This window comes from Euphorbia lathyris, chromosome 6 (genome assembly GCF_963576675.1).
Source record: "Euphorbia lathyris chromosome 6, ddEupLath1.1, whole genome shotgun sequence".
Lineage (NCBI taxonomy): Eukaryota > Viridiplantae > Streptophyta > Magnoliopsida > Malpighiales > Euphorbiaceae > Euphorbia > Euphorbia lathyris.
The window spans coordinates 33,603,534-33,626,801 of NC_088915.1; the positions used below are offsets into that span (position 1 = coordinate 33,603,534).

Below are 23,268 nucleotides of genomic sequence, written 5' to 3' on the forward strand. Positions count from 1 at the left end.
TAAAACAGATTATGCGTATGTTCCTAATTATTTTGGTTGATAATCATTATAACAAAATCTATTAGTTTTATAGTTAGATTGATAAAATCAGTTTTATTAATTCTAAAGATAAAACGGAAATCTATAGTAGTTTTTCCTATTTTCTGAAAATCGTTTTAAAACCGTTTTAGAACTGATATATATATATATATATATATATATATATATATATATATTTAAAATCGTTTTTATATTTAAATATATTGTTTCAGAAATTGATAGTTTTCTGTTTTGATTATCGAATGAAAATTTGTTTAAAAGTTTGTTTTACCAATTTGTAAAGCAAAATGTTAAATGAATTAAAATCAAAATAATTGGGACGTGCATAATTAAAGTTTTGTATAGTTATATTAATCTAAAGATTAATATAAAAGATACGAAACTATTAGAAGTAAAATTGGATGAAAGTTAATTGATAAGTTAATTTGATTAACAAAAATATTACATAAGATAGTTATGTAATCAACCAATTAAATTTATTTAATTGAGTCTATGCATGTTTGGAGTTATGGACATATTTGAACTCTCTTTAGTCTTTTGGTATTTTTGAAATAGGGCCTACGAGTCCTGCCTTTCTACTATCTATTGTAATTTCTCCTCTCATCTGATTCCCTTCAATTCAATTGAAGTTTTCTGTAGTAGTATAGAAATTATTATGTAATTTCAAGGCGCCATGGAGAAGATGGAGGACCTAAAGAGAAATATGTAATAGTTAGTATTTCCTTAGGTTTGCCCTTTTATTCCGTCTCTGGCTCGACGAAATAATTTAGATGATATGTCCATAACGCCAATGTATGTGAATGTATGTGTCTGATGTATGCTAAAGCAAATCAAGACTAAGTTAGATTATGAGACCTAAAATAAAATCCCTCATTAAAAAGTTAAGTAAATAAACAAGTTATTAAAATCGGTTGCCCCTCCCTAATATTATAATTCAGCCGGCAGTGCTGAGGGCCTTTGGGTTGTTGAGTAAACTCAAGCTCGGGGTCCTTTCGGTAACACCTGAATTATCGAAAATCATTTTCATGAATATGGGGTAATACTTAAATTAGATTATGATAATTGGATGAGTAAACTCATGTTGTCATAAACTAATGGACAAGACGGTTGGGATTAATATGAATAGCATATTAGTTACTAATATGGTTAGTAACCCAATAACCTAGGAATCACATTAAAGATGTGATTGATTACATGAATCTACCTAATGAATGAGACTAGCTTGTTGAGTAAACTCAAGGCGAAATCTCAGGAGTTAGGATCCTAGCTCACTAAAGGATTTGTGAAATTCTTCGAATTAATATGGAGGGCTATTAATTTGGCAAAATAGTGGGAGCAATCTAAAATAAACTAAAAGGCCTATAATTTTAGATTGATATACTTTAAGCAAATGAATGACATACGTTTACTCTTTCTCACTCTCAGGTTTAAATTAAACCCACTCTTATAATCATGACTAACACCGATCTGCGAAACATTATTACCGATAACAAATTGAATGGTTCAAACTTCACCGACTGGTATCGCAACTTCAAAATTGTTTTGAAGTTCGAGAGGAAAGGGTATGTACTTGATACACCGATACCCCCTTACCCAACGGATGATGCTCCCTACCAAGAATTTTATGCTTACTTGAAACATAAATCTGATGACGATCAAACGGGAGACATCATATTTGCATCTTTAACACCGGAAGTAAAAAGGCAACTAGATTCAGATATGGATGCCTATTCCATGGTCAAGCACCTAAAAGAGTTATTTGTGAATGAAACTCGGTGCGAGCGCTTCGAAATAACCAAGGAGTTATATAAAAGCAAGATGTAGGTGGACACATCTGTAATGGCACATTGTGCAAAGATGATCAGCCTTATCACCAAGTTTTTTAGTATTGGAGATGCGATGGACCATGAACTAAGTGAAAACTTACTTCTTCAGTCCCTCCCCGAGAGTTACTCACAGTTCATCATGAACTACCAAATGAGTGGCTTGCAAACCTCTCTTGTAGAGCTTGCGCATATGCTCGAGTCAGTCGAGCCCATTATAAAAGAAAACAAGGAGATACTGGCCCTTGCTATTAAAGGATTGAGAAAAAGGAAAGGGATCTCTCCCAATCCAAACCATCTTGATAAAGGCAAGGTGGCTGAGCTCACCGAAACAAAGGGAAAGGAATTAAAGACGGGCATTGGAAGAGGAACTGCAAGGAGTACCTAGCCTCCCTCAAGAAGGGAAATGGTGGTGCTTCAACATTTGGTATGTTTTATATTGAAATAAATACAGTTTCACTGTCTGAATCTTGGGTATTAGATACCGGATGTGGATCTCATATTTGTACAAATATGCAGGAGCTAAATCAGACTAGGGAACTAAAGAAAGAAAGCATAAACTTGCGAGTAGGAAATGGAGCAAGAGTTGCCGCCCTCGCAATTGGAGATTATGTTTTAAATTTGCCCTCTGGGCTTGTAATAGAATTAAGGAATTGTTTATACGTTATACGTTCCTCAAATGTCTCACAACATTATTTCTATTAGCCGTCTTGTTGACGACGGTTTTCATATTTCAATAAAAGACAAGAGTTGCAATTTTTATAAAGATTCGATCTTTTATTTTTCAGGAATTTCACAAAACGGGATTTATGTGTTAGATAACAAAATTCCTGCTTTTGCAATTGATACCAAAAGACATAAGCTAGATAATTCAACTTACTTGTGGCATTGTCGTTTAGGCCATATAAACAAGAGACGCATGCTAAAACTATATTCAGATGGGCTTATAGATCCAATCGATCCCGAATCATTGGAAACATGCGAATCATGTTTAAAAGGTAAAATGACAAAGACACCCTTTAGCAATAAAGGTGAGCGTGTATCAGACACTCTAGGACTCATTCATTCAGATGTATGTGGTCCTATGTCAGTCCAAGCAAGAGGAGGATTCAGATTCTTCATAAGCTTCATAGATGACCATACCCGATATGGTTACATCTACTTGATGAAGCACAAGTCAGAAGCTTTTGAGAAATTCAAATGCTTCAAGAATGAAGTATAAAATCAATTAGGAAAGAAAATAAAGACGCTTCGATCTGATCGAGGTGGCGAATATCTTTCAGATGATTTTCTGAATTATCTAACTAAATGTGGGATATGCTCACAATGGACACCTCCCTATACACCACAACACAATAGTGTGTCCGAGAGGAGAAACCGTACCCTATTAGATATGGTACGATCCATGATGAGCATGGCCTTACTTCCAAAGACGTTCTGGGGCTATGCCTTAGAAACTGCCCTCTTCACCCTAAATCGAGTACCAACTAAATCCGCTAGTTCCACACCATATGAATTGTTCGTTGGTAGGAAACCCGTGTTTTCATTTATGAGAATATGGGGTTGTTCAGCCTTTGTCAAACGCATTGCGTCCGACAAACTAGATTCGAAATCTGATAAATGTTTCTTCATTGGATACCCTAAGGAAACTATGGGATATTACTTCTACCATCCAGATGATCAGAAAGTAATCGTATCCAAGCACGCAACCTTCTTAGAGAAAGAGTTTCTCGAAGAAACACAAAAGGGAAGCATGATTGAACTTGACGAAGTTCAAGAAGAAGAAACACCGACTGAAACAACAGAGGCGGTTGAGGTACCCGAAGGAGTCCCATTAGATGAGACTCCAGTGCCACCTATTCATAGATCATAAAGAATTCGTGAACTCCCAGTTAGATATGGTTTTCTAGTGGGAGATGATAATGAGGTTCCCGTGTTAGACGACGAACCCGAAAACTACGAAGAGGCTCTTACTAGTCCAGATTCTAAAGCATGGCTTGAGGCCATGGATTCTGAAATGGATTCCATGTATACTAACCAAGTGTGGACTTTGGTTGATCCACCCGAAGGGATAATACCCATTGGGTGCAGGTGGATCTTCAAAAAGAAGATAGACATGGATGGAAAGGTTAGCACCTACAAAGCTAGGTTAGTAGCGAAAGGATATCGTCAGAAGCAAGGAATTGATTATGATGAAACTTTCTCTCCTGTGGCTATGTCCAAATCAATCAGAATCATGCTTGCAATTGCCGCTCACTACGATTATGAGATTTGGAAAATGGATGTGAAAACAGCTTTCCTAAACGGAAACCTGCTTGAGGATGTATATATGATGCAGCCTGAAGGTTTCATATCGAATGATGCAAATAAAGTTTGCAAACTTCAGAGATCCATTTATGGACTCAAGCAAGCATCTAGAAGCTGGAATAAGCGTTTTGACGAAACCATAAAACAATTTGGTTTTGAACAAAATTGCGAAGAAGCTTGCATTTACAAGAAAGCAAGTGGGAGCTCTATAGCATTTCTCATACTATATGTGGACGATATATTATTAATGGGAAATGACGTTGCTCTCTTACAGTCGGTGAAAGTATGGTTATCTGGTAACTTCTCAATGAAAAACCTTAGTGAAGCAGCTTATATACTTGGTATAAAGATCTATAGAGATAGATCGAGAAGACTGCTTGGTTTTTCACAGGCTACATACATTAAAAATGTGCTAAATCGGTTTAGCATGCTTGAATCGAAACGAGGTAACTTACCCATGTTACATGGAGTAAAGTTAAACAATCATCAATGTCCTAAAACCGATGATGATAAACGACGCATGGCTGTAGTCCCGTATGCCAGCGCAATCGGTTCGATTATGTATGCTATGCATTAGACCTGACGTAGCGTTCGCGTTATCTGTAACGAGTCGTTACCAAGGGAATCCGGGAGACGAGCATTGGATTGCCGTCAAGAACATTCTTAAGTACTTGAGAAGAATTAAAGATATGTTCCTAGTGTACGGAGAAGGTGATCTGAAAATAGAAGCATTTTCAGACGCAAGTCATCTCACAGATGAGAATGATTATAAATCCCAATCAGGATACCTGTTTATCTTGAATGGGGGCGCGGTCAGTTGGAAGAGTTCCAAGCAGGGAAGCGTAGCTTTCTCTACGACCGAGTCAGAGTATATCACAGCTGCGGAAGCAACAAAGGAAGCGGTTTGGATTAGAAAGTTCATTACAGAACTAGGTGTGGTGCCTGACATTGTCAATCCCATTACACTGTACTATGATAACAATGGAGCCATTGCGCAAGCAAAGGAACCACGGTCTCATAATGCATCCAAGCATTACCTTAAGCGATACCACATCATTAGAGAGATTGTGGCTAGAGGAGAAGTGAGAATAGAAAGAGTACCTACAGAGGACAACGTTGTAGATCCGTTGACAAAGCCTTTAACCCAAAGAATACATGATCGTCATTTAACTTCTACTGGGATAAGTTTTAGAAACAATTGGCTTTAGTCCAAGTGGGAGTATGTTGGGGTTTAGTGTCCTATAGACAATTGTTCTAGGATACAAACTTAATGTAAATGAATTGTTCTTTATATCATTTGTTTAATGAGATATATGTTTTATAACTATATAAAGGCAATCCCTTTTAAGCACTAAATAAAGTCTAATAAAAGGAAATCCGTAAGTTTATTTAAAGTGATTATAAAGTGTTCATACAAGCATGAAGTGAGACAAAACTTTATAGTAAACTGATAAACTTAAAACCACCCCAAGTCAAGTGATATGTTTAGGATTGACATATCACTGTTGAGACTTGTATGTAACAATGTCTTCTGTCCGACAGAAAGCTGATCTCACAAGCTTCATATATACAGATATCTGGACAGTTACATAGATCTGATGAAACGTTGTTCATTAGGATTGGGGATCCGATTTGAGATAACAGGATGGGTAAATTCATCCTTGTCACCTGTTCATCTCATTGGTATTAATAGGTATAACTAATCCTCAGACTCAAAGGAATATTAATTGGTATTCTGGATTACAGAATGTGATGCTTTGACTCTGGTGTAACACGATCCTTAACAGAGATGACTCTGGGGTGTGAACAGTAGACGTTGGGTATCACAGGAAGTAATTGCGGAGTCGTTATATATTGGATTGAACATTTATCACTCCCGATAAATGGGAGATACATCCATGGATCGCTTGTGGAAGACTCGACTCTAAATCCTTGCAAGGTGATAGCTTAAGAGTAAGAAATACAGATTTCACTTAACCTATCTTTTTGAGTTGACTCGGCCTGTACAAGTAAAACGAACGTCTCACTATATGTAACTTGACATCACCCATAGTCATAAGATTCAGTTCAAGGATGTAGTTGATAAATGATCGAATTATACTGTAACTAATACGGAAAGGTTAACGACAGAATCAACCTGTCTTCTTATAGCTCCGGGGGAATGATTACGGACTTGCTAATCACATACTCTGTACATCATTCCGTTATGCAAAGATTAAATATAATTCTTTGAAAATTAATTTAATAACGTTGCATACGGCTAGAAGCAATAAGAACCTAATGGATCACACATAAGACTTGGAACCTAAAAGAGAGATAGATGTTAATTAATTGATAGAAGCCCAATTGAGCCCAATAAGGCCCATGGACATAAGGGGGTCGAAATTCATGTAGTGATATACATGAATAATTAATTTGATTTTGTTAATCCTAATTAGATTAGGAATATGAATTAAATTAATTAAGAGATAATTAAGTTAGGAGTTTTAATTAGATTAATATACTCCTATTATTATCCAATAAGGTTATTATTATTATCTTTAATATATTAGATATATAGTGAGATAATAATTAGGAATTCTATTCCGAATGGAATTCCTATTCAGTAACCTAATTCTATCTAACTAGAGATTAGATACAAGAGATTATAAATACCCCTTCCCTTGAGAATTTCGAAATCCAAGCAAGCCATACCCTACTTGTGATTTTCGAAATTCACCTAGTCCAAGAGAGAGAAAATTCGACACCCCTAGTTCGAGGACGAGATTTCTCTACGGCTTTGTTTGATCAATTAATTTCATCTATTTCTTTTATCCTTGATCTTGTGTTGATTAGTTAGAGGCAATCTACTTTGGTTGCTATTCAACGGTTGATACTAAATTAATCTTCCCATGTTTTATTTCGTGTTTGGGAACTCGAAGAAGAAAAACAAACAAAAGGGAGAAATTCGTTTTACTACACCTACATCAGGTCAGTTCACGATTTCGCGGATTCTCGAAGATTGAACCGTCGGATCGTCGCGATTTTTGGACAGGAGCTTCTAGACATATTCTTCCACGTTTCCACCGAAGGGATTGTCGTTCGAGGTCTGGAAGGTCTGTTTCAGATAGGGGCAGATTGGTAGACAGTTTCTATCTCTTTTGAAGTTGTGGGCACTTCGTTTGCAACGGTAGATAGAACTTCTAAAAGGTATTTCTTCTTATCCTTCTTTATATGAAATAACGGTTAACGGATCTTGTGGTTAAATGGAAATAGGTTAAAATTTTTATATTTCCGCTGCTATACCTTAGCCTAATTTCCAACAGATTGACATATTGCTATTGAGACTTGCATGTAACAGTATTTTCTGTCGAGACAGAAAGCTGATCTCACAAGCTTTAGATATTCTGATATCTAGACAGTTACACGGATCTGATGAAGGAGTTCATTAGGATTGGGACCCGACTTGAGATAACAGAATGGAGTGATTTATCTAATGTGTCAAATGTTCATCTCATCGGTATTAGTAGGTATAACTAATCCTCAGACTCAAACATTCATTAATTAGTAATTCTGGATTGCGGAGTCTGGTACTTTGATTCTGTGCGAGCATGATCCAATAGGTGAGAGCCTAGGGTGTGTGAGAGCGGGGTTGGGTATCACGCGAAGTAATTACAGAATGGTTAATGTCAGATTGAGCATTCGTCACTCCCGATAAATGGGAGATATATCTAAAGGGCCGCTTGTGGAGAATTGACTAAAATCCTTGCAAGGTGATACAGTTAAGAGTAGAAATAAACATTTCACTTAACTTATCTTTCAGAGTGAATTCAACCTGTACAAGTAAAACCAGACTCTTCGTTATATGTAACCTTGACACATTCCATGGTTATAAGGAATTGACCGACATGATATAGTTGACGAAGGATCGTATTATACTGTACCTAATACAGAAAGGTTAATATCAGTTATCAACCTGACTTCTTAATTGCTTTGGGGGAATATCATAGGTTCTGCTAGTAACAGCTCTCGATGGTATTCCGTTATATATATGTTGGAATTAATCGTAATGAATAATTTCAAATGACATATACGACTAGTGGCAATAAAGAACCTAATGGGTCGCATATGGGACTTGGAATCGGAGGACGAAAATGTAATTAGTGGGACATACACATATGGGCCGAAATTTATATTAATTTAGGGATAAATTAATTTGATTAATAATTATAATTTGATTATGGTTATCAATTAAATTAAAAGATTATCTGATAATATTAATTAGAAGTTTTTATGTGATTGAAACTCTAATTAAATTATCCCTAACATTAATTAATTATTAATTTGATTAATATTAATTATCTAGATATAATTAGTTATTATTTAGATAATAGTAAAGTGTTTATTTAATTATCTAATTAGGAATCCTATTCCGACTAAGATTCCAATTATTTAATTACCTAACACAACTGGGATTAGGGTTAAGAAAAGTCTATAAATAGACTCCCTAACCCCTAAAATTCGACCAACACAAAAAGGGAGAGGAGGAATTGTTCCATCTTTCGTCTCGGCTAATTTACTTTATTTCTTACTCCCTCTTTGATCTCGTATCAATTTCTGTTAGAGGCAATCATTGCGATTGCTATTTATTGAAGGTTGATCACTGATTATCTTTTGGTTTTGTGTTGAATCAAACGTTCGTGGTTCACGAGTTGATAATAACAAGTTGTGGGCACTTCGTTTGCAACGGTAGATAGTTCATCACTAAAGGTACTACTATCTATCACTCTTTATATGAAATAACAATTAACAGATATTGGAAAAGGGAAATTGATAAAATAGATAAAATTTTATTATTCCGCTATGCCTAGGCTTGTCTATTTTCCTACATCATTGTGTAAGGATGAATGTAGGACATAGCATAGAAAATATTATATCCATGATAAGTTAATGATCTCTTTAATTTGTGCAGTTTGTCCTTTCGTAAGACATGTGTCCTCAAAGTGCCAATCAATAAGCCATGCATCATCATGGAAATTGGCACATGGCATTCATAGTAAAAATTGAGTTAAATAGGATACCTCTTCTATGAACTTTAATCCCTCCTCTGCATGCTTCATCTTTTCTCTGCATTGAGATTTTCCTCTGCCTTTTATTTTATGGGTTGATTGGACCGACCTCTACAGATTTAGAAGGAGCAGCTCGATGCGGACACACCCGGGCAGTGCGGATTGATACCAATTGTCAATATGCCTACTAGTCGGATGTGCTTGAATCAAGTAGCCATGCTCATGATAATCGGACAGCTTGAATCGAGGCAACAAAATTCATGATGAAAAACGGATACGCAAATGCGTTTGGATAGCGCAAACATTAGATGCGAAGAGGTCCGAGTTGGCTCTAGGTATCGAGCGATTGTGAATCGACATTAGAAGGACCTCATATTGCAGGTGTTACTCGGATGCGAGGGTGATCTCAGGTTTCGAATAGCTTCTAACTTCGAGAGTAATTCGAACAAAAGGGGTCGATTTGGATAGAGCTTCGAATAAGCTTCCGATTTCGAAACAAGTACGTTGACGGGGCTTCCGATTTCCTGAGGAGGACTTCGACGGAGCTTCCTATTTTAGCGGAGAGGTTCCGCCTTCGAAGTTTGATTAGATTCGGGGACCTACAAGTGAGCTTGTTAATTATCTTCTATGTATTTTCACACTCTTGTTTATTGCTTTGTTTGTTCCTCCTATTTGTTCGACCTCCCCCTGCCTTTAATGTGTAGATTTGTGTGAACCGACGTCTATAGATTTGGAAGGAGCTGTCCGATATGGTCACACCCGGACGGTGCAGATCGACACCAATTGGGCAATCCTGGGGAGGTCCAAATCGGCTAGCATATCCAAAGGGTGCGAATGGTAGATCCGGGGAGGTTCGGATTGGCTTCAGATGTTCGGAAGTTGCCGAACAACATCGAAAAGCCCGGAGATCATGGATCCACTTAAAAATGCTCGGAGAAGCACACATCGTCTTTGAAAGGTGCGTGGACCCGTTTTGAATAGTTAGAAATGCCGAAGATCTGATCTCCACCTTTATGAATTGCAATATCTTTATCAAGGACCACTTTCCTGACCCTTTTTTAATGAAAATATGATCCAGGCCCACTAGAGTTATAGTTCCTGCTTAATGAGGCTTAGATTTGATGAAAGCTTTGCAACTCTCCAATAATCTGAGTTTTCTGCTCCTGGACTTTTGAAACTCGTTGGATATTGATCAAAACCAAAGATTCCCTTCCGTCAATGGTTAAAGGGAGAGATAGATTTGATGAATCGTGTGCTACTCCACGCTCACCGCACCAAATAATGAGGAAGTGGATCTTCGGAGTTCATCGGGTACAAGAGGCTAGATAATATTAAGTATATTTTTTTTTAACTTTGAAGCGGTGGTGCATCTGCCGGTTTCTATTTAAATAGGCTAGATAAAAATAGAAACCGGAAGTGCATCTGCCGGTTTCTATTTAAAATATATTTTTTTTAACTTTGAAGCAGTGGTCTCCGCTTTTTAAAAATTTTTAACGTAAAATTTTAAAAAAGTCCCTATATATTTTTTAACTTTTTAATTTAACTTCAACTTTTAACTATTTATTTTAAATTCATTAATTAAACATTTCCTTATCAAATTAGTTAGTAGTAAACATCTAATTCGGTTAAAAATGTTTTATTCTTTTAAATATGAGTTTGAAATTATAATTTTGACAGTTTAAATTACGGTTTTTACAGTTTCTTTATAGTCACATTACAATTTGAAATATGGTTTTTCACTTTGAACATTTAACTATCACTTCGAACATTTAACTGTCACTTTGAACAGTTTAAATTACAGTTTGAAATGGTTTAACTGTCACTTCGAACCGTAACTGTCATTTCAAACTGTAATTTAAACTCTTTGAAGTGACAATTAAATGTTCGAAGTGACAGTTAAATATTTGAAGTATAAAAACCATATTTCAAACTGTAATGTGACTATAAAGAAACTGTAAAAACTGTAATTTAAAATGTCAAAATTATAATTTCAAACTCACATTTAAAAAGAATAAAACATTTTTAACCGAATTAGATGTTTACTATTAACTAATTTGGCAAGAAAATGTTTAATTAATAAATTTAAAACTAAATAATTAAAGATTGAAGTTAAATTAAAAGTTTAAAAAAATAGAAGGACTTTTTTGAAATTTAACTTTAAAAAATTTTGAATAGCGGAGATGGATTTGAAAGCTTAAAAAAATTATATATATATATATATATCTTAATACAAACCCGAAGCTATGTATTTAAAAAAAATAAAAAAAAAATAAAATTGAGAAACCGGAAGGCTGGCTTCCGGTTTCTTTACAAAATGAAACTGAAAGCCAGCCTTCCGATTTCGAACCTAGTTAAACCAGTCCTACAGTGGACAAAATGTTTAACCGGACTCTTAATAGGATAAAAATTTCATTATAAACCTCAAAGTGGGGCAAAATCCAATACTATGAGAGAAAAAAACTAAAATAAAAATTAAATATTAATCATTATAAAATATGGATAAAGATAATTCTCCCATTTTTAATGTTATTTAATTTATATAATTATTTGTTTTTTTTAGAATAATTTATTGTTTCCGCAAAATTAATTAAAAATTGAAGTAATGTGACATTTGATTGAAATCCTTGTAAAAAGATGGTACGATGAGATGAGATTGCCTGTTTTTTGCTTCTCAAATATTCTACACCGGTTAGAAAGCTTCCATACCCATCGACCACCTGCTATCTCGTTTGCTCACCGTCCGAAACCGCAATGTCAACCGTGACCCAGAATAGGGTCGCCTCTCGAATTACCATTACGCCACCTCTGTCGATGACTCCGAGCCGCAACGCCTGGTTGATTTTGAATTCCTTTAAGACCTGCTGCAACATGGGTCTTTGTCTAATTCTTATTTTCTCAATAAAGCCATCTCCTTTTATGCTAAATCCGCTTCTAAGGGTATGGGCGCTCAATTTCATTCCATCATTATTAAGTTGGGTTTTATTTTGAACGTATACATATGCAGTGCTGTTATTGATATGTATGCCAAGTGCGGTGAAATTCACAGTGCTCATAAAATATTCGACGAAATACCTGAACGAAATGTTGTTACTTGGAATTCGTTAATTTCCGGGTATTTGAATATCGATTGCCCACGATTCGCTTTGTGAACATGCCAAGGGATTGGAGTTGTTTCATCATATAGTATTTTAGCTTGTCTTGTGGGTTGCTCACAGTTGGAGGCTCAGGCCAGTGAACTTAGGACTCAGATTCATGGACTGATTACGAAAGCTGGTTTTGAGCGCAATGGTTGTTGGAACTGCTTTAATCGATATGTATGGTTGTGGCACTGTTGGAGAATCTCGTTTGGTTTTTGATCATATGGTGGAAAGAAACGTTTTTACTTGGAATTCTATGATTACTGCATATGCACAAAGCGAACAACCAGAAGAAGCAATGACTCTAGCAAGTTCTATGACTTGTTTAGGTGTTAAACCAAATTACATAACTTATAACAGCCTTCTAACTTCATTTTGCTGTCCTCAATAACTTGATTGTTGCAAGCAAGTTCATTGTTGTGTGATTCGGCATGGGCTTGAGTGTAACGCATTTCTAGCTGTCACTCTCGTGACTGTCTATTCCAAGTGTAGTAGTTTGCAGGATTTTAACAAGTTATGTTCAGGTATGAAATTATGCAACCAAATATCATGGAATGCAGTAATTGCCGGTTATTGCAATCTAGGATCTAGTGAGAATGCTCTGAAATTGTTCTGTCAAATGGCGCAAACCGACATCAGTATGGACTTTTACACATTTACAAGTGTGTTAGGAGCTGTATGGGATATTTCAGGATTTGAAAAGGGAAGGCAGATGCATTCTCTTATTCTAAAAAAGGGGCATGCTTCAAATTTGGGTGTTCAGAATGGTCTTGTCTCCATGTATGCAAGATGCGGAGTTATCAAGGACTCGAAGAAGGTATTTTGGTTAATGGAGAAACATTATTTGGTCTCATGGAACAGGATGTGCTTGCAATGGATATGGTTTTGAGGCTGTTGAATTATTTGATCAAATGAGAAAAACCAAGATCAAACCCGAATTATCAGCTTGTAGCCATGTTGGTTTAGTGGAGAAGGGGCTTGAATATTTTGGTCTGATGGCAAGTGATGAATCAATTGGGCCTCTTAGAGTAGAGCATTATGCTTGTGTTGTTGATATTTTCGGTCGAGCTGGGTATCTTAGTGAAACTGAAACCATCACTGATAACATGCCTATGTATCCATGTCCCTCGGTCTACAAAGCGCCGCGTACCGCTTGTTTAGTTCATGGAAATAAAGAAATTGCTGCACGTACTGGAAAAAAGCTTTTAGATTTGTGCCCTGATGATCCTGCAGCATACATTTTGCTATCAAATGTGTTAAGAAGTGTGGGTTGTTGGGATGATGCACAAGGCATATATGGAGACTAATGTGTGAGGAAGAAACCGGCTTGTAGTTGGATTTGAGACAATGATGAAGGCGCTTTGCAATATTAATTTTGTTTAGCCAAAAAGCTTGTCACTGCAATAAGATCATTTTCAGGAACTTAGACTCACAAGTCACAGCCATGGTTGAGAAGAGAACATAGATTCATGTGTAGTGAGTTGGTTTAGAAGAAACATAGAGAAACTTTATGAAATTTTCTTAACCAGCTATGGTACAGAGTCAAATATGCAACAAGGGTCAGGATGGAGATTCCCAGCTCCTGCTCTATAGATGAAGATTCAACTCCTCTCTACCTGTTTTTTGTTTGTGTTCTTGCACACACAGTCTGTAGTCAGTGTCAAAGCCACATAGAAGAGAAGGGCAATTACCTCTCTTAATTTTTTGATTTATAATATATAATATAATTTTTTGCTAACTTTTTATCTAATAAGTATTTAGTCTTTACATTTCTAATAATACATTACCATGTTTTAAGTTTCTATTCAACAGTAATCCCTCCGTCTATTTCAAATACTAATTTACCCTTACTCGTTAATGGAATTTTTTTTTTCTATGATAACTGAACTTTAATTTTATATTTAATAAAATATATTATTTTAACTATTAAAATTACAGTTTTAGATGTTTAATTTTTTTTCTGCCTTTTCTTTCTCTCTTCTATTTTAATAAAATATTTTAAAATAAAAATATAATTTATTTTTATTAATAACTATCAATATTCATGTAAATGTTTTACACCGACATCAATATTAAAATACGAATTCCTAATAAATAACATACTAATAAGAAAATTTAAGAAAAATCCACTATTTTATTTGAATATTTAGTTGTTTCAACTCGTTTTTGGATTTTATATTGAAGTTGGAGAAGTAGGGGATATGATTAAAGTTGATGCTCATAATTGTTTGGTGGTAATGGATAGTATTGCAGTTGCAGAGGTACAAGATATGATTAATGAAGTTGATGCTGGTAGGAATGAAGCCATCGTTTTCCGTGATTTGACATGGATTCAGGGAAGACCTTAAAGAGGCATTAAAACATTGATGAAATGAAGGATGCAGATCATAAAATTACGAGGAATGAATTTGTCAAGGTTTGGTCGAGTTCTAACCCACAAAAACTTCATTTTTCCATTAGGAAAAGCCTAAATTTATATTCCCCTGAAATAGGAAAATAGTTATGGTTCCTAGTAAATTGCTATTTCAGGCCAAACTCTTTTGTGATAAGCAATTGACAATTAATTGAAAATATTGCCATGTGTACAAAATGAAACCCACAAGCCTATTTTTTCTTCTGTTATATTTTCCTCCTCAGGATGTCAAACTTAGGCATATTTTCCTCTTCATATGGCCTATCCTCAATCAATAAATCAGATTCAGCAGCAGCAGCAGGGTGAACCTTTTCAAAAACCAGTCTCCCCAACATTCGAACAACTTCTTCGAGGTATGTAATTCTTCTGAAATTGAAATTCATTTGAAGAGAACACATGATCGATCATATGATGTTATGTATGTCAGGTTGTTCTGATTGGTGTCAGGTTAATTACGTGTGTAGCAGGAGAAGCTTCAAGGTGGCCAGGAAGTATCTCACACATGGAGGACGATCATAATCATAATCATAATCCTACACCTACACCTGCACCTGCACCTACACCGCATAGAAAATCCATTTCAGTTCTTGCAAAAGTTAAGGAGAAGGCTAAAAAATGGAGACATACTCTCAGCAGCAGCAGCAGCAAAAAGAAACATTGTGATGATGGTAATACTACACCCTCTTGGGGTGTTAGCTTAGACGATGATGATGATGACGATGATGATGTAGATCCCCAACATCTTGGAGCTCCATGTAATATATATTTTTTCTAAAAAAACACTTCTACATCTTTCTGTTTTTAAAACAAAACATATTTTTCAAATTTCTCTTTTTAAAAACAAACAATTTTTGCACCATAAAAAGAATAGTTGAATAGTTTTCAATTATATAGATCAGGGTTGAATAGAATAAAGATGAAGTTGAGGGATTTACATAAAAAAAAAAAGTTGAAATGAAGGAGTTAAATAACGTAGACATGTAAAGTTCAATGATTTCAGTATTCAAAATTGCCTCATTTAAAGAAGTATCTTACTTAAATATGCTCTTTTGTTTTTTCAGTGTATGAATCAGAGATAGGACCTCAAGGGTACAAGGAGACATCAATCAAGCATCCAAAAGTAGTTCCGGTTACACCTGATCGGAAACATGTTTTGTCTAGTAATGATGTTAAAGTTAGTCCTAGTCCTAAGGGTACTAACATTAAAGATGTTCAAGCTAGTCCTAAACCTAAGGCCAATAGCATTAAAGATGTTCAAGCTAGTCCCACTCCTATACCCAACAATGAAGTTCAAGCCACTCCTAGTCCTAAGACGAAAAAAGATGTTCAAGCGAGTCATAGTCCTAAGGGCACCACTGATGTTAATGTTCAAGCCAGTCATCAGCACCCAGAGGGATTTAGTCCTGGTTCGGTTCCTATTCAAACGAGCCAGGGTCCAAGTCTTAAGGCTGCAAAGACAATATCCAAAACTATGGCAGATAAACTCGGACCAGCATACGCCTCAGTAAGTGATGCTACATATGTGCTTGCTTCCAAGTTACATAGTCTAGCTCTTTCAAAACAAGAAACAATAAAACCTGGAAGCCAAACGCCAAAATCTGCACCTGCAAAAATATCATTATCACCCAAGGTGAAATCATCAGACACGGGAATTCCAGAGCTACCTACAATTGCTACAAAACAAGCAGAAAGTTCCTCAACAGATGTTCAGAAAAGTTCACCAGGGTCAGCTCCTGCAGCAGTTGAAGCTGGTACATACTTACCGAGTGCTGGGAAGCATCTTTGGGATAAAGGAGTGTCGGTTAAGGAGTATATAATGCAGAAATTGGAGCCAGGAGAAGACGAAAAGGCACTTTCTCAAGTGATTTCAAAGGCAATTAGTCCTAAAAGAAAGGATGATGATGCCACTGTGGTTGAGAAAGTGAGGGAAGCTGTTACATCTTTGCTTCAGAATCAACAGTCTTCTTCCCAACCCAACCGTTCAGCTTATCATTCAGCTCAGAGTTCAACAACATATATTCCACCCCTCACTGTTACTGATGAAGGTAAATATCTTTTAGGTTTAATGCTTCTTTCAGACAACTATTATTACTAAATTTTAACAAAAGATGTCTCGAATGCATTAACGATTACTGAAAATCCATATTTGTGTGCTGGTGTACCTAAAGTCAACTCTGTGTCGATAAAATCACTTAAGCGTAATTCTAATATCAATAAGCACTACTAGAAAAATCCTTAATACTGACCGACATTTCTGTCGGTAATTCGCCTATTTCTGTGTAAATTGTTTTACTGATGAAACGGGAAACAGGGATAAAATTAGCGTCATTGATTTTATTGATGTTTGTCCTGACGTGACGAGTCATTATAGTCGGATTTGAGAAAAAAAGCCAACCCAAAAGCTGACTTTACCAGTCAACCGAAAGTCCTACTTGCTAACTAATTGTTATATAAGACTTTTCATCAACATTTATGTCCACGTCAGTATGGAAATGAAAAATATATGTAGTCAAATGCACTAACGGTAATTAAAGTATTGCATTTGTGCAGAGGTAGTTACTAAAGCATTTCTTTTTTTTTTCAGAAGACACGTAATTGACATATGACATAAATTTTGATAAAGAATTGGCGCAACGGTAAACGTTGTTGTCGTGTGACCTCTTGGTCACGGGTTCGAGTCTTAGGAGCGGCCTCTTGCCAAATAAATTGGCAGGGGAAGGCTTGCCCCAGTACACCTTTATGGTGGGACGCGTAGTGCGACCGGGCCGTCCTTAATCTTATGTGACAATGAGCTACCAAGTAAGATTTTGGGTTGATTTATCACTTTAGCTTTTCGATTGACTTTTTCTTAAATTGGTTATAGTGACTTTACTGGCATTGAAATTAAAATTTAGTGATATAAAATCAACTTTAATGATGATTGACACACAAATTATTTGTGCAAATACTTCCGTGACACTTGGTGCAATTATATATTTTTGGAGGAAGTTATTGTTTATTTGTTTGACACTATATATAAAGAAGTTCTAATTTGATTAATTGCAATTGCATGTAGTTACAGAAGCAGAAACTCTTGAAAGACTACTTCAGAGCAATTGAGAATCAATGGGAAGAAAGAATTATAATTATGTATTAGCAACCTCATTTTTACATTTTATTTTTTTTCCTTCATAAAGTTGTTGTTTATAGTAGCATTTAAGCTTTAATAATGTTTTGTAAAGTACTGTATGTTGAATTGTTGTTTCCTGCCTGTCAATAGGCAAGGGTCAGGAACTTTGGGGTTCGATCCTTTGAGAAAAACCCAAAAAGAAAAGGTTTTGTACAAAAAACAGATTGAGAAGAAAGAATATTAATTACTTGTATAACATCATTCTTCTTTTGTGACAGACAATCTCCCATACATCTACTATTAATAACAAAGTTGACAACTCAACTCTCTCTTTCTCTCTCCATAAATAGTCAATAAAAATAGACTATTTATTTCTAAATTGTCAAACACCCACAAAATATTCTAAATAACAAAAAATAAAATTCAACATTCCTAAAATATCATTTTTCAATATTCTTAAAATATCCAAAACTATGTAAGTGTTTATACACATTTCTTTTATAATATAATTCCAACTCCATACAAACTCTTGATACATAGCACATAAACAATATTCAAGTGATGATCTCTCCATTCCAAGTCAGATATTTGTATTAAAAAACATTCAGCATAAATTCAAACAAAATCTAGTTAGAAAGCTTGCAAACAAAAAGACAATGAAAAAAAATAGAAAACAGAAATGTTGATCCATCAGAAATGTACCACTGCATGAAGGACACAGACTTATCAACTATAACATCAATAGAATTTTGATTCCAAGAAACCACATAGTAAAAAACTCACACCAAATATTTTAAAATTATTAGAATAAGATTCAATTTAAAAATGAATTTAAAGAGATATCATGTTAATTTCACCCAATTTCAAAATGTTTAGAAATTTAATGGAAATGAATGAATTTGGGTGAAAGCGATGAAATATGCTATAATTCATTTGAAAAATATTGAAACTTTTATTGAACGTTTAATAAGTTCCAAATGAATTTGAAAATATAACATTGTAATTTCAAATCAATCTCAGCCAATTTCACATGTTTTGAAATCCAATAAAAGTGGATGAAATTGAATAAAACTCACTAATTCTGCTCAACAAGCGAAGGTAGAAGTGCAAGTTGTCGAGGACGAAGTTCGTTTTGGGGCCGTGTTTTTTGAGGATGGCCATACTGAAGCGACCAATATAACCAGACTAGAAGAAAGGTCGGTTGTTGAGGAGCCAATTTTGGCTTAAACAGATTCTGTTCCAGCAACAGACCATGTTCTAACAACTAAGGGTTAGCCCCTTGAAAAAGAGGACTATATATGATAACATCCGCCATAAAACATGAAGGACCAGGCTGAGAATATTCCCCCAAGAGGACCTGAAAGGAGAAAAGTCAGGATAGGATCCGCCTCCTTGGCACATATGGCGTACAACTGGAAATACGGTGTCGTACCATGGGTCCATCCCAAGATCCGCTTAGAAGCGTACAGCTGGAAATACGGTGTCGTATCACGGGTCCATCCCGAGGTCCGCCTAAAAGAAGAATGGGGGATCCGCCCCACATGGCGATCCGCCCTTATGGAAAACTGAGCAGGTATACGGCGAGGCTCATTATCATTAAACTAGCATTAATGATACCTTAAAGACCGTAAAAGCTCAGAGGTTATAATCAGAGTTAAAATACATTAAAAAGGTATTACTTTGTATTAAAAAACATCAAAGGCAGGTTATTACAGTTATCACTCAAAGCTATATAAATACCCCCGTGGTACGATGTCAAAAGGTACACTTACACAGTTTCCAAAAACCCTACTTGTGATTACAGTTTATTCTTTTAAGAACATTACTGATTTAAGCATCGGAGTGCCCCAGCCGAACACAACGGCGCCTCACAAGGACGCTATACGGTGTTGAGAAATCTACGTAATATCAATATAGTATATAGGGGATAAAAGTTCCTCCTTCTCCTTAAGAGAGAAAAAAGACCCTTTGTGATCGATAAGGAACCTGCAAGTAAGAGAGCTCATACTGCTGAGAAGTACATCCTTTTGTCCAAAGAGGAGGAAGCCAACTATCATATTTTTTTGGTTGAATAATTATATGCTTCTACCGTTTTATTCTTTGTTTTTGTTTGCTTTCCGTAGTTGTCTTTGTGAGACTGTAATTCTCAGTGAGTTGTTATTGATATGAAATATCGTATTTATACAGAATACAGTTCACTCTGTAGTGAACAACTATAGTCAACAACTGAGCCTATATTCTAGGCTAGGGATAAATAACAGAATTGATACAGATAAATAATACATATTCTAATACGCCCCCATAGTCGAAAGGTTCGGAGGGCGAACATTGAGACTATTACGAAAATCTTCAAATAGTGTCGATGGAAGGCCTTTGGTGAAGATGTCAGCGATTTGATAGCGAGATGACATGTGAAGGACACGGACTTCGCCTTTTGCAACGCGTTCTCGGACAAAGTGAATGTCCATTTCCACATGCTTAGTGCGGTGATGCTGAACCGGATTGCCCGTGAGGTACACTGCGCTGATATTATCACAATACACTATTGAAGATTTCTGAATCAGACAGCCAAGTTCTAAAAGTAGATTGCGTATCCAGCATGTCTCAGATACGACGTTGGCAACGCCGCGATATTCGGCTTCTGCGCTGGATCGGGACAATGTTGGCTGTCGTTTGGCGGACCAAGAGATTAAATTGTCCCCGAGGAATACACAGTATCCTGATGTTGATCGGCGAGTGTCAGGACAGCCTGCCCAATCGGCGTCCGTGTAGGAGATCAATTGACTAGGAGAAGATGCCAGAAGTGTGAGGCCAAAGTCAAGAGTACCCTGAACATACCTGAGAATGCGTTTAAGAGAAGCCATGTGTGTAGTTTTTGGGTTGTGCATGAATAAGCATATCTGTTGAACTGCATATGAGATATCAGGTCGGGTGAGAGTGAGATATTGGAGAGCACCAGCTAATCGTCTGAATTCAGTGGGGCCATGATAATCAGAGCCAGAATTGATACTGAGCTTTTGTTTGGTGTCAACTGGAGTGGTAGCCGAATTGCACGAGCTGAGTCCGGCTTTTGCAATTATTTCAGAAGCATACTTCCGCTGAGACAGAAATAAGGAGCCAGGAGAGTGAGTTACTGATATGCCTAAAAAATAGTGTAGAGGACCCAAATCTTTCATTGCAAATTCGGAGCTCAATTTGGACATTACTGAAGCCTGAAGTGTGTCAGATGAAGTGATTAGCACAATATCATCAACATATAGAAGGATGTATGCCGTGTCAGAGCCTTGTCTGTAGATAAATAAGGAGCTGTCAGATATGCTGTTGGAGAAGCCGATGCGTATGACAAAGTTAGCAAACCGCTGATACCAGGCCCGAGGTGCCTGCTTCAGGCTGTATAGTGATTTCTGTAGCAGACAGACATGATCAGGATACCCGGAATCCCGGAACCCCAGTGGTTGATGCATGTAAACTGTTTCAGTAAGATCCCCATGGAGAAAGGCATTTTTGACGTCTAATTGCCGAATTTTCCAATTTTTAGACAGTGCTATGCTGAGGACAGCACGAATAGTGGCCGGTTTAACCACAGGGCTAAATGTTTCACCACAATCAACTCCTGCCAACTGTCCGGAACCATTCCCAACCAATCTTGCTTTATATCTCTCAAAGGAGCCATCTGACTTTGTTTTGTGCCTGAAAATCCACCAACTACGAATAATATTAGCACATTTTGGACAGGGTACGAGTACCCACGTCTTATTTGCAATAAGAGCCTCAAATTCATCAGTCATGGCTTGTAGCCAGTTTGGATCAGTTAATGCAAGAGAAAGTGTTTTTGGAAGCGGAGATATGGTAGGTTTGGTTAATGTGGATAGATTTAGCATTCGATGAGGTTTATGGATGCCATGTTGAGCTCTCGTGGTCATTTTGTGATTGTTAACAATTTGTAATTGAGGAGACGAGGCAGAAGGTGCTGTATCAGCAGAAGTTTGAGATGTATTGGAGAGGGAAATGGGGGCTGAAATCGGCTCGAAGGACTGCGTGTGCGTGATGCGCGCAGACGAGGAGACAGACGGACTGGGATTAGATGACGATACAGGAGACGACTCGAACGAAGGGTGTGTACTTGACGGGACAACAGATGACACCGATGAACTGACGTGACCAGATGTCGGGTTAGACGACGCGGACGACTCGGTTGGACTTGAGGGAGTGACGGGTGACGCAGATGACGGGACAGACGCAACAGAAGTGGGTGACGCGGACGAAGGTGCAGAATCAACGAAATTAGGAGTCGTGTGAGTGCGAAACGGGACAGCGGGTAGGAAATCGCTGTTCGATTCGACAGAAGTTGGCGGGGGAGATGTGCGATGTGGAGGTGCTGTTGAGAACGGAAGAATTGATTCATCAAAAATTACATGACGGGATATGATTATCTTATTTCTAGATATGTCCAGACACTTGTATCCTCTATGATTAGAAGGATAACCTAAGAAAACACATGGAAAAGAACGAGACTCGAGCTTATTTCGTGTTTGGGATGGAATTAGAGGGTAGCACAGGCATCCGAAGATGCGCAAGTGGGAATAGGTGGGTTCCTGTTTGTACAGAATCTTGGTGGGTGATTGATATCCTAGAACTTTGTGAGGATATATATTTAGAAGATATGTTGCTAATTCTAGAGCATGTTGCCAGACCTTACATGATGCATTACTGTTCTAATCAGATTATTAATGGTGCGAATGGTACGTTCTGATTTCCCATTTTGAGGTGAGGTATACGGGCAAGAGAACCGAAATTGCATTTCGTTTGTTTGACAGAATTGTTTAAAGGAATTGTTATTGAATTCACCCCTATTGTCACACTGAAAAACCTTAATTTCTCTTTCAAATTGAGTTCGAACATACGACCGAAATATAAGAAAAGCGGAATAGACTTGAGATTTGTGAGCTAACGGAAAGGTCCAAAGAAAATTGGTGTGCGAATCTAAAAACAGTACATAAAAACGATGGCCACTCGAGCTAAGAACGGGTGAAGTCCAAATATCACTATGAATTAAATCGAAAGGCATACAAGCAAAATTATTGGAGGACTGAAAAGGTAATTTTACTTGTTTTCCATTAATGCATGAAGAACAAACAGAAGAATCCTTAACTTTATTACAAGAAATCAACTTTTTATTGAGCAGGGCGTTCAAAACAGGAAGCCCTGGATGTCCTAATCTATTATGCCAAACGGCGGAAGACAAAGCAGTGAAGACAGAATGAGATGACGCTGAATTGTGGGTGCTAGAGGTGACTGGATATAGGGCGCCGGAACTCTTACATCTCATGATAGTAGTACCCGTCCGTAAATCCTTCACAGAAAAACCCAAAGGATCAAATTCAACAGACAT

At 36.7% G+C, this 23,268-nt stretch overlaps 1 protein-coding gene and 1 pseudogene across 11 annotated transcripts; both read left to right on the forward strand.

Annotated features, from left to right (window-relative positions):
• Positions 1-11,856: 11,856 nt before the first annotated feature.
• On the forward strand, positions 11,857-18,123 carry LOC136233418 (low-temperature-induced 65 kDa protein). Of its 11 annotated transcripts, none has more exons than XM_066023066.1 (6): positions 11,857-12,154; positions 14,600-14,770; positions 15,051-15,120; positions 15,232-15,522; positions 15,829-16,812; positions 17,823-18,123. In XM_066023066.1, exons 2-6 carry the CDS (start codon positions 14,726-14,728, stop codon positions 17,864-17,866), a joined length of 1,434 nt encoding a protein of 477 aa, XP_065879138.1. In that variant the 5' UTR covers positions 11,857-12,154; positions 14,600-14,725; the 3' UTR covers positions 17,867-18,123. The 11 variants fall into 11 exon arrangements, 10 of the variants coding, with proteins under 10 accessions (XP_065879138.1, XP_065879142.1, XP_065879140.1 ...); XR_010690833.1 differs by lacking the exon at positions 11,857-12,154 and adding an exon at positions 17,352-17,566 and having other exon boundaries at positions 14,756-14,770; positions 15,195-15,522; XM_066023070.1 differs by lacking the exon at positions 14,600-14,770 and having other exon boundaries at positions 14,992-15,120.
• Positions 12,503-13,661, forward strand: LOC136233420 (pentatricopeptide repeat-containing protein At1g11290, chloroplastic-like; annotated as a pseudogene).
• Positions 18,124-23,268: the final 5,145 nt, after the last annotated feature.

Coding starts and splice junctions, on each gene's coding strand:
- LOC136233418 (XM_066023065.1), top strand. Junction 15,523..15,828: donor CCAACATCTTGGAGCTCCAT/GTAATATATATT, acceptor TTGTTTTTTCAG/TGTATGAATCAGAGATAGGA. Junction 16,813..17,822: donor CCTCACTGTTACTGATGAAG/GTAAATATCTTT, acceptor AATTGCATGTAG/TTACAGAAGCAGAAACTCTT.